The 11970-nt window shown below is 36.7% G+C and overlaps 1 protein-coding gene across 1 annotated transcript; it reads right to left on the minus strand.

Annotated features, from left to right (window-relative positions):
* Positions 1 to 889: 889 nt before the first annotated feature.
* LOC127442389 (keratin, type I cytoskeletal 9-like) lies at positions 890 to 4320 on the minus strand. Its single transcript, XM_051700376.1, has 5 exons — positions 3861 to 4320; positions 3447 to 3522; positions 2518 to 3230; positions 1361 to 1931; positions 890 to 1257 (listed from the first exon to the last, which is right to left on the minus strand). The coding sequence occupies exons 1-5, from the start codon at positions 4245 to 4247 to the stop codon at positions 1205 to 1207; spliced, it is 1800 nt and encodes a 599-aa protein (XP_051556336.1). The 5' UTR covers positions 4248 to 4320; the 3' UTR covers positions 890 to 1204.
* Between the last annotated feature and the right edge of the window lie 7650 nt (positions 4321 to 11970).

The raw sequence follows: 11970 nt of genomic DNA on the forward strand, positions 1-11970 counted from the left end.
GGTCAGGTAGACCAAGAAAGATTTCAGCCACAACTGCCAGAAGAATTGTTCGGGATACAAAGAAAAACCCACAGGTAACCTCAGGAGAAATACAGGCTGCTCTGGAAAAAGACAGTGTGGTTGTTTCAAGGAGCACAATACTTGTTGACCCCTCTCCAATCATAGCGCTTATGGTTGTGACCATAAAGCTCTATTTTGGTCTCATCACTCCAAATTACAGTATGCCAGAAGCTGTGAGGCGTGTCAAGGTGTTGTCGGGCATATTGTAACCGGGTTTTTTGTGGCATTGGCTTCTTTCTGGCAACTCGACCATGCAGCTCATTTTTGTTCAGGTATCGTCATATTGTGCTCCTTGAAACAACCACACCATCTTTTTCAAGAGCAGCCTGTATTTCTCCTGAGGTTATCTGTAGGTTTTTCTTGAAAACTTGGCTTGGTATCAAGAGATCCCCGAATTTTCCACTTCTTAATAAGTGATTGAACAGTACTGGCTGGCATTTTCAAGGCTTTGGATACCTTTTTAGATCCTTTTCCATCTTTATAAAGTTCCATTACCTTGTTACGCAAGTCTTTTGACAGTTCTTTTCTGCTCCCCATAGCTCAGTATCTAGCCTGCTCAGTGCATCCACGTGAGAGCTAACAAACTCATTGACTATTTATACAAAGACACTAATTGCAATTTAAAAAGCCACAGGTGTGGGAAATTAACCTTTAATTGCCATTTAAACCTGTGTGTGTCACCTTGTGTGTCTGTAACAAGGCCAAACATTCAATGGTATGTAAACTTTTGATCAGGGCCATTTGGGTGATTTATGTTACCATTATGATTTAAAAAGGAGCCTAACAACTATGTGATAATAAATGGCTTCAAATGATCTCTATCCTTAAATAAAAGTTTTTTTTTTTGCATGATCAGTCATATTTTCAAAATCAATGCCAAAATTTCACAATTTCTGCAAGGGTATGCAAACTTTTGAGCACAACTGTATACAAGCATACATGATTTTAATGTACAAAAGATATTATCCACTCCATCCCACAAGTTATAATTAATATTAATGTTCATGATAATAATTAGTAATGACATTCCAGACTTGCAGGCTCAGTACATTTAGATGTTCTATTTTCAAACAGTTAATAAATCAGTCTTTATATAGATATTCCTGTCTTTTACTGGTATTTTCCCAGGACTTTGTTCACTCCCTCAATTTGGAAGTGAATAACGATGAAGCTCCTTCAAATGGAGATTTATCTGTGCTGTAAAAAGAAAACAAAAGGTTATGCATTATTGAAAGTCACCACAAAGACTGAATCTATTATTTCTGAAAGTGCATCCTCACACCAACTTCTCTATGTTTACCTTGGTTTAACATTTGATTGTCAGTCCCACCGGCTGTAGTTCTTCCTCCTCCAAGATTCCCGACAAAAACAGGTGTGTTAGACCCCACAGGGCCAAAACCCGCAACTCCTATCGCTGGTTTGCCAGTCCCTACTCCATTTGATCCTGCACTGCTAAATGCTATTGACCCTGTTCCACTTGTTCCCATATTTCCAGTTCTGCTTACACTAGATCCAGCACTGCCAAATCCTGTTAATCCTAATCCTAACCCACCCACACCACTTGTTCCTGTCTGGGCTATACCTGTTCTACTTGATCCTGCCCCACTTAATCCTGTGTTGCCCAGTCCAGTCGTGAGAGTCCCTGTCCCCCCTAGAGATGTACTAAATGGTCCTGTCACACTTGATCCTACACTGCCCCATCTTGTGCTTGATCCTGCACCACTAAGATTGGGAAATCCTGCCCCAGTGGAGCCAGTCCCTGGCCAGCCCATGTTTGGTTTGCCCGATCCTGTTGAACTCAGACCAGGTCCTCCTGCATTTGGCATGTTTGGTAAGCCAACAGGGTTTGGCACAAATGGATTTCGCATGAGCTGAAAAGTCAGTATCAGAAGGGAAAAAATGTTTTCATTACAAACATACACGCTTAAACGGTAATGGACCCTTTTCACAGCCTGATGACACGTTTCTGTCCTACTGAGCAGCATAAAATCTAACTTTTTTATCTTTTCAACTTTTTTTTATTATTTAGTGTACATTTATAACATTATTTGTGTTATATTACCCTGGCATAAAACATTTTAAAAAATAGTCAAAATTGCTGTGATGACTGCTGTAATTCACCGCTCTCTCGTGTAAACGTAATAGTGGATTTTTACTTTTGCTGTTGGAGCATTTAGGAGGCTTGGGAGCACAAAAATAATATTTGCTGTGGTCTCCCATTCACCACTATAGAAGTTTACCCCACTATAGTTTACTGCACGTTCCAAACTCAGAAATGTTAAAAGGGTCCATTGCAAATAAAATTATTTCTATTATTGAAAAATATTGTAAAGATATAAAGCATTGAATTATGAAAATATTAATTACAAAAATATATTGAAATGAAACAGCTTGTTTACAGTTTTTGAAACTTTGTTTATAGTTAAGTTTAAAGACAGAACTGTATATTAACCCCACCTTACAGCTGGCAAGTGAGGTATTGAGAGTCTCAACATTGTAAGTGAGCATTTTAATTTCTTTTTCTTTCACAGAAAGTAGGTCTTCTTTCAGCTTGTTCTCTCCTTGTAGTTTTCTATTTTCCAGCAGACATCGCTCAGTGTCTTGGTCATTCTTTAGCTGAATCTGCTCAAGAATCTTGCGATTCTCCCGAATCATGGTACTGCGATTCTGACTGCACCAATCAGCGTCCTCTCTCAGGCGTCTATTCTCTGTCACATATTTGGAGTTTTCACCATTTATTTTTGTGAACTGGTTCCCTACAATGTTCAGATAAGACTGAAGCTTGTTCTCAACGTCTCTTGAAAGACTACTACAGTTTTCACGGATGTCTTCAAGTTGACTTTTTTGTTTTTCACACGATAACTGGAAAGAAATGTGTTTTGAAAAAAGGTCATCAATCCGTTTGAGAAATTCTTTGGTGACACTGGGGATTCCTTGTAAAGAAGCAACAAAATCCTCTTTGCATTTCTTTTCATACAAGTTGAGCTCATCTTGAAGGAAAGCCTTGTCTCGCCTCAGTCCAATCGCTTCCAAGTGATACCTGTCCTTGTCTTTGTTAGAGTTTTCTAACTCAGTTTTCATAATTTCCATCGTCTGAGTAAAGTTCGCTTTGACCAGCTTTAGCATTTCCTCTGACTGCTGGAGCATAGCTTGCAAACGTCTGTTGTTTTCTTGAAAAGAAAATTGTTGAAATAGTAAAAATGTATCTGTAGGTCTATATTTATTTACTGAACTCAAAAATTCAACATTTAGTAATTGAGAATGCATGAACTCATATAACATATATTATACAGGAGTTTAAAAACATTTTTTTTTTAAATGATCTACCTTAAGATGAGAAAACAATATATTCAATGCAAGATTTTTTTTCTAAAGAACTATCTTACCATTTGGATCTGGACAGAATGCAGGAGGACATGCACGAGGTGCTGCAGGCATTCTTCTTTCAATCTCACACTGAGACTGTAAATGCAGAGGACAAAGAAAACCTGTTCAATGGGACTGCTGTGAGCTTTTTTTAATTTTTATTTTTTTATAATGCTCCAAATTTATACATAAAAAATTAACAGAGGACCACATATATAATTATTCAATGTACATTTACTATTGACAATGCAGGACATGAAAATTACACCAGCTATCAAGAGAACCTAATTTACAGTTTTCTCATTAACTCTCTCTTTGCCTTACAGCAATTTTCCCTTATATATTTCATATAGGAGTTGATGATGATTCTTTAAACACCAAAGCTTGTCATTTTGTATAAAACTTAATATCTAATTTAATAAATTTGAACTTACCATTCTACTTTGCATCATCCTTATTGTTGCAGATGAGGTATTTGCCAGTTTGCGTAGTTCACCAAGAATTTTGTCATTGCTCAGCTTCGCAGTAAGAGTGACATTCAATTGTTTTGTGAGGTTCTTTCCATTCTCACGGAGAACATGATTTTGCATAGTCAGATCGCTGACACTTTTGTCCAACTCTTGCAATCTCTTCTCTTCCATGGTCTGCTCAGGCTGTCCATACACCAGAAAGAGCACTAGACTTACAATGATCAGAGACTGGATTAGTGAGGAGAAAAAGAAAACTATTTTCATGTAGTAACCACAGCTCTTGCCCTTTGATTTGTGTATCTTCTTGGCAGCCAGGCCAAAATTGGCCTGCGAATAACCACTGTTGTACATCACTGCTCAAAGGCGGCCTAATAAATTAAGCCCTAGTTGGTTCTAAACCTGACTTTTGCAAAATTGTTCTCTGCAAACATCAAAGCCAAAATAAGAAGTGAAATACATTAACGGTGCCAGCTTATACTGTCTTCCTGCACCTCCCAATACGTGACGCTTCCCTGGTCCACCCAGTGGTCATGATTCCGGAGGTTAGAACAACATCATGCACCACTGAGAGGGTGGCCCAAACCCAAACTGTATATTGTTCTAACATTTATGTCCTGCCAAGGAAGATCCTTTTGTTTGACAGCATGTTGGCATATGTGACAAAGCACATGGTTTATGGTTTGACTATGTGCTGTTTTGAACATTATTCAGAAAAGATTTTAACCTATCTATGTTAAAGCATTTCTGCAGGAAATACACCTACTGAATTCCTTGAATGCACTTCTGTACGACTGCCCTTATTAAAGAGATAGTTCACCCAAAATGGAAGAATCTCTCAACATTTACTCATCCTCATGCCATCCCAGATGTGTAAGACTTTCTTTCTTCTGCAGAACACAAATGAAAAATTTTAGAAGAATTTTTCAGCTCTGTAGGTCCATACAATGCAAGTGAATGGTGACTGTTCACCATTCACTTGCATTGTATGGACCTACAGAGCTTAAATATTCTTCTAAAAAAATTAGTTTGTGTTCTGCAAAAAAGTGTAATGCATGGTTACTATTTCTGATATCTGATTTTTTTTTTTACTTGCAATGAGTAAGAATATTAAGCGTGAGGCTTCCGTGCCAGGAATTGTTGATGTTCAAACTCGATTCCAAGAGGAAGCAGTAATTCATAGCTGTCTTAGAGTGACAAACGCAGAAGGTACTGTCGGGACACTTCTTAAGTAAACTACTGAACAAATGAAGGAAATCACCAATAAATACAGATGTATACACATTTGCTGACATTATCGAGAACAAATCGTCCTGTTTATCTGTTTCTAAAATACGCCTGACTTTAAAATTATCATCATCTAACAAGACTGTTCACACACTACTGTTTCAAACCTTTCCAAATCCTAGTAAGCTTGCCAAAGCACACATTACCTCATTAACATAACAATTTTTGTGCTTATATTACGCAATTGCACTGACAAGAGTTAGTTTATTAGTTGCTCAAACAGGCATCTGATGGTGGATCAGAAGTGGAAATATTGAGGGAATTTCAAGTGAGTAGAGTAACAATAAGATTGCAATTTTAATTTCTATTGTAGAAGATAATTCAGTTAAAGCAAAAATGTAGAGAGTGTATTGAAATCAAACAGTCAGCAAATTGGCTTTTGACATATTATGACATTTGACATACATGTACTCTATGGGTCATTTCAGGGAGGTTGTCTTTTCCACAATATGGACCACTTACAAACCTGTCCGACTTTTTGTGGTTTGCTGATCGATAAAATGGTTGAAACCAAATTTATATGGCTTCATTTAAAATGAAAACTCTCTTATCATTTACCCATTCTCATGCCATCCCAGATGTGTATGACTTTCTTTCTTCCGCTGAAGACAAACAAAGGTTTTTAGAACAATATTTCAGCTCTGTAGGTCAATACAATGCAAGTGAATGGTGGCCAGAACTTTAAAGGTTCAAAAAGAATATAAAGACAACATAAAAGTCATCTATAAGACTTCAGTAGTTAAATCTATATATTCAAAAGCAATATTATAGGTGTGGGTGAGAAACAGGTCAATATTTAAGTCATTCTGTACTATATATTCTCCTCCCTGCCCAGTAGATGGTGATATGTACGAAGAATGCAAATCAACAAAAGCAAAAGAAGAGGAAAGTAAGAGTGGAGATTGATAATACAAAAGGACTTAAATATTGATCTGTTTCTCAGCCACACCAATCATATCACTTCTGAAGATATTGATTTAACCACTGGAGTCTTATTAATTACCTTAATGCTGCCTTTATGTGCTTTTGGAGCTTTTGGTAAATTTTGGTCACCATTCACTTGCATTGTGAAGACCTACAGAGTAAATGATGAGAGAATTTTCATTTTTGGGTGAACTATCCCTGTAAGAATTTTATTTGGATGCCGTCAGGAGCAAAACTGTAGAAGTGGTGAGCAAATGGCCATGTTTTTTTATTTTAACAGCTAGCACCTAAACTAAATTACATTAGCCAAATTATTATCTGAAAATATACTTCTTCTACTACTACTGCTTCTTTCAGAACACAACGTGAGCCGCATATTTGACTTGGCACAGGTTTTACACCGGATGCCCTTCCTGACGCAACCCCCAGTGACTGGGGGACTCTCACTCACACCTACGGGGCAATTATAGTCTCCAATTCACTTAACCTGCATGTTTTTGGACTTGTGGAGGAAACCGGAGCACCCGGGGGGAAACCCATGCGAACACGGGTAGATATAATTATTTTCTGAATCTAGTACTGTGGTCTACATTAGGACTCTAGAGTATACATTCACATGCGAATTTAGATAAACTGGCCTGGTAAATCTGGAGTAGGTTGTTGTCACCCATATTGAATTTAAAAGTCATTACAATGAAAATCAAGGATATACAGTAGTGTAGCAGTCAGTACTTTATATTATATGTGTGATGCTTAAGTGGAGGTTATTCGCTGTAGATTATGATGGGCAAGTATAGGTCCTGGGCTGTTATTTAATCCCAGTCTTTCCATGCAAACAAAAATTATTTTGATCAATCGTACTTAAATGATGGGATTAATGTCCTGTAAACAGCCTATGGATCTCGCCACTAGATGGGGATATTTCTAGCACACCATTAGGAGAAAAACACAGTTGCATCAACTGGGAATGTTCCAGATTTTCACCATTTAGCAGACACATTACATCCAAAGCAATTTACAGCTCACTTTATATAATAAAATATATATAAGTACAGCACACTTACAAAAGGTTTTGGGATTATGTACTTTGTTTTGAGACACAATGATAACTCTTCTCGTCAGTCTTATCCACTACTGTCACCCCATTCAGCAAGATTACCTTGTGCTTTGTATTGAATAGTTACATCATTCTTCCTTGCAAAAATTACTTTAGGCATACTTAGTCCTGACACCTTATTCTTCTGTCTCCTGCTTCCTAAAAATATAACACTGTGTGGGGAATGATGTGCATTTTCATGAAAACATTTTATGAAACTCCTTTGAAACCTATATGTGTTCCAACATGCTTTAATGGCTCTGTAAAGACCGTGTAAGTAGTCCTTGGCAGGCAAGATTTGCAACACAACCTCACATATCCTAATAGAGATCAACCGCATTCCTGAACCCTGGGGTCAAAGGCCAAAAAAGCGGCCAACTTCTACAATGCACAAAACACAAGCATGAGCTCTCAGTCACACACACCTCTTGTCTTGTGTGCACTCTCTCTCACTCACACACACACACACATACACTGTACTTGTACAAAAGCATGACTGTGCTTTAATGCTGCATGTAGCAAAACAATTCAGCTGCATACTAACAGGGGACTCAAAATGGCCAAACCCTAAATAAAAAGTTTATATGACTTAAAGAAACAAAATCATCTTGATGCTGCTTTTGTGTCCTAACTTAAGCACTGGCTATTTAATTTATTTATTTATTGGACAGTTTGATTAGAAACTCTACCTCCATGAGTGAGGTGAGCACATGAAATGTTTTTCTCTTGAAAGTAGCCTCTTGAATAATTATGTGCACTGGGGGCCAAGATCTAAATCTCAAAACAAGAGACAGCGGTCTCATTCATCAACAACAATATGTACAGTATGGATGGCTTTCTCAGTGTTTAAAAATAATGTTAATTCCTCTTTATACAGGAAACAGCGATGAACCTGTAACCTTGTCAGCATTGTTTGACAATTGCAATATGTCACAAATCATAAAGTTATTTGTTATTTTATTTTAAATAAAATAAGGTATTTACTACCCTCTGACCTCATGCTACATAAATTGGGATTCTATTCGAGTTAGCTTATCTTTAACCCTACAATGCATTCAGGCATCCATTTTTTTATTTTTTTTTTGCTTTGTTTTCACATGAAGTGTTCTTTTCATCTGACATTCCGGGAATTCCTCAATTAAGGTGTCTTTGATCATGTCAACTAATTGTTTTCACATTTTCACAGTTTTGCTCTCTTTATATTAGAATTGAATTTGAATTAATACCAAGAGCTTCCCATTTTGGTAAAAAAAATTGACATATGTCAGTACATATAGGCTAAGCATTGACAAATTTAATTCAGATATATATTTAGTAATGAAGTAAATAGGAAGCTGCCATTTAGCAGATACTTTTATCCAAAGCAATTTACAGTAACTTACAGTGACAGTCCCCCTGGAGCAACCTGAGATTAGGTACACACACACACACACACATTCATTGACAAAACAATAGTTTTATAAAGAATATGCATATAATTATATAATTTTTTTTTTTTAAATGTTCATTTTGGATCTTATGTTTTTGCAGTAACTTCTCCTGGTTACTGCCATTAACATGTTTTGTTTAACCCTCAAACGCATTCCTCGGGTTTTAGTGACCCAGGACCTCATTCCACACCCCTGTACCTTATAAATATTTTGGAGTTGTGCCCACACCTCTTTAGTATTCCTCAATCTCTCTCTTATAATAGTGTAACACAAAAAATAAAAAAAATAAAAATAATACAATTGCAACAAAACATTTTTTATATATAATGGCTTGAGTATCAGAAGTGTATAGGGTCATTAAAGACCTGGTTTGTAAAAGTGTTGTTTTTTTCTTTTTTTTTTTTTTTTTGCAATTCCATAAATTATATTTTTATGATTATTTCATATACAAGTTTACTATCACAGGATATATATTTCTTTTTTATTACAAGAGAAACGAGTACTATATTCATACAAATAAATACTATGTCACGTTGATTTTCTGTGTAACAATGGTGAATTATTAGTATCCCATATGCGTGTACACATACGTATAATATACATGCTATCTATTACTCAAGGTGGCGCTGTTGTTTCAGTGATTGACTTGATTAGCATTGTTATTTGAAGAAGCAACATGGCTGTAAACTATCCACAATACTCTCAGCGAGTCCATTGTATTTCGCAAAGTGGGCGAAATTTCCGGTTGGCAAGCGGAAATGCGATTGGATGCCATTTTGTGTGTAACAGGTCTCTGCTTGCTTGCGTGTAATGCGGTTCGATTCTTGCTTTTTAAATGTTGTAAGATGTCTTAATTTCCCGGACAAGTTAATGGTATCCCAGTAATAAAGCGAAACTAAAGTTTTTATCTAAAACAGCAATGTTATGATCAGAAACCACTCACAAAGCAAAGCGCTCCAGTTCCAGATGCTGCTTCTTCCATTGGCTGCCTACAGAAGGATTGACTTAGGAACATCTGTTTGAAAAGCTCTGGAATAATTTGTTTGTGTGCTTGTAATGGGGTAAGGGATGGGCAAGGAGGCAGGAACCTGCTAAACAGTCAATGTAAAGTTTAATGATAAAACTCAACATAAAACAAATGCAGACACACATGTAATGCAGCCACGTACGTCTCTCTCTCAAACTGGCGCCTCTGGCTCATCTTTATCCCCCTCCCGGCTGATTAGCCCGAATCAGGGCCAGATGTGTGTCCTCACGGCCCCACCCTCCTCCTCGTCACAGTGCTCTTTTCACTTTATTGGCAAGAAGTCAACAGTGGGGATTATTTATATTATCCATTATCTTATATTTATATTATATTATCTGACTACAATAGATGTCCAGAAAGGAAGCGCAATGAATTGCATGTTAGCATTATTGTGCTAACAGGTGTGTGTACATGTGCTGAAAGTTTATTAGACATTTTTAGAGTTTGTTCATTTCATGCCTTTGTGAATGCTTCACGTGTTTTGAAATGCCATTATTACTGAGTATAAAAAGGAACAGTGGTTTTCCTGAACTGTTTGAGTAGTGATGATGTTTTCAACTGTTTTTATGCTGTGATGCTAAATGGATAAATTCTACAGTGGAAGACCATAATTATTAGATGAGACATGTACAGCAGTGAGATGTTTTATCACGTTTGAAATTAACTGTATTCTGATATTCCTCTTTTCTGCATTTTTCCTGCCTGCAATTCACTTTCTTTTGAGTGTCTTTGCAGAATGTGCATGTCTTCCCTTAAGGGGAAAAGGTGATTTGGAAAACAGTGTGGACATTAATTCAGTATCAAATACATTTATTTGTACAGCTAGTGCTCTTAATAATACATACTGTTTTATAGTTGCTTTATAGAGAACATTGAACTTTTGTGTACAATGCTTCTAATGTATGTCCAAATAAATGTTTATTTGTATTGCATGTAATTCTTTTTGTATGGTACAGTTTATTGTGTGGCTGCTAATATATCGTTATTTCCTACACAAGAACAATACATTTAATCTATCAACAGGATCAGATGTTCAGTCAACACTAAAACATTTCATGTAGGTTATAGCATTTAGATACAGAGATTATGTGTGTAAACTAACAATTATAAAGCTAGATTGAGCTTACAACACATTCATCTCTCACAAAATAATTGTATTTTATCTGAAAAACAGCAGCATGACAGTATCATCGCCTGAGTCCTGCAATACACGAGCATCCTGCTGTCTGGACCGCCTGTATCTGTAGTAAGTCTATAATCTCAGTACAACAAACTCTTCTGACTAGACTCAATATATGCTTTAAAATACACATAATTATCTACAGTTCTCAAAACATGTCCAACTTTACAGCTCTGAAGGTGCTAATAGGCTATATAGCTTTTCAGGTTAATCTGCTCAGGATCTTCCATTGATGGATAAAGTTATTTTTATTTTAGTTATTATCAACAAAATAACTAAAATGCTTCTATTTGTGATATTTATCCATCATCCTCATACCCACAGTCATTAACAGATAGGAGAGGAATACTTGCTATAATTCTGTGATCAGTTGTTCTCAAGTTTCTGTCATTTTTAATGCTGCGTTAATACCAAGTACATAACATAAAATTGTTTAGGCTTAACTGGAAGTTCCACCCACATCGTCCGCAAAGCATCATGGGACTCAGGAATATTGTGGATAGCAAGTAAAACAAATTAAACCAGAGGCGACCATCGGGACAACCAGGACTTCACTGTACTTATGTGTAGGTTTGTGTTATGTGTAGCTCAATATGTGTTTGACAGCCAGTTGCCTCATGAAATTTATGAAACCTGTTCTAGATTTGTCTTGATTTGTTGCATTATCTCTGATATCTGAAAAATAAAACCTCAAAATATATTTTATTCTATTATTTTCGAACTATCTTGTAAGTATTTAGAAAATTTGACACTATCTGGGCATTTTGTAGATCTGTAAATTAAATAAATAAATGCCTTAAAATCTTTAAGATTAGAGAGAGAAACTATTTAGCCTGTGCACGACTTATCTGAATGCCATTTACTGGGTTTGGCGTCCTGAAGGCATATTTGCAGTTCTTTGAAGCATGCCTGAGGTCACTGATCTCTGAGGAGCAAAACACCACATTCTTTTTTGTATGCCTAGCAGAGCAGCCCCCTGCTCTTTGACTTCTTTGGCCATATAAGGCAGTCGATATAAGGCAGTCGATACCATGGCAACTCTCTCTCTCTCTCTCTCTCTCTCTCTCTCTCTCTCTCTCTCTCTCTCTCTCTCTCTCTCTCTCACACACACACACACACACACACACACACAC

This window comes from Myxocyprinus asiaticus, chromosome 6 (genome assembly GCF_019703515.2).
Source record: "Myxocyprinus asiaticus isolate MX2 ecotype Aquarium Trade chromosome 6, UBuf_Myxa_2, whole genome shotgun sequence".
NCBI classification, from domain to species: Eukaryota; Metazoa; Chordata; class Actinopteri; order Cypriniformes; family Catostomidae; genus Myxocyprinus; species Myxocyprinus asiaticus.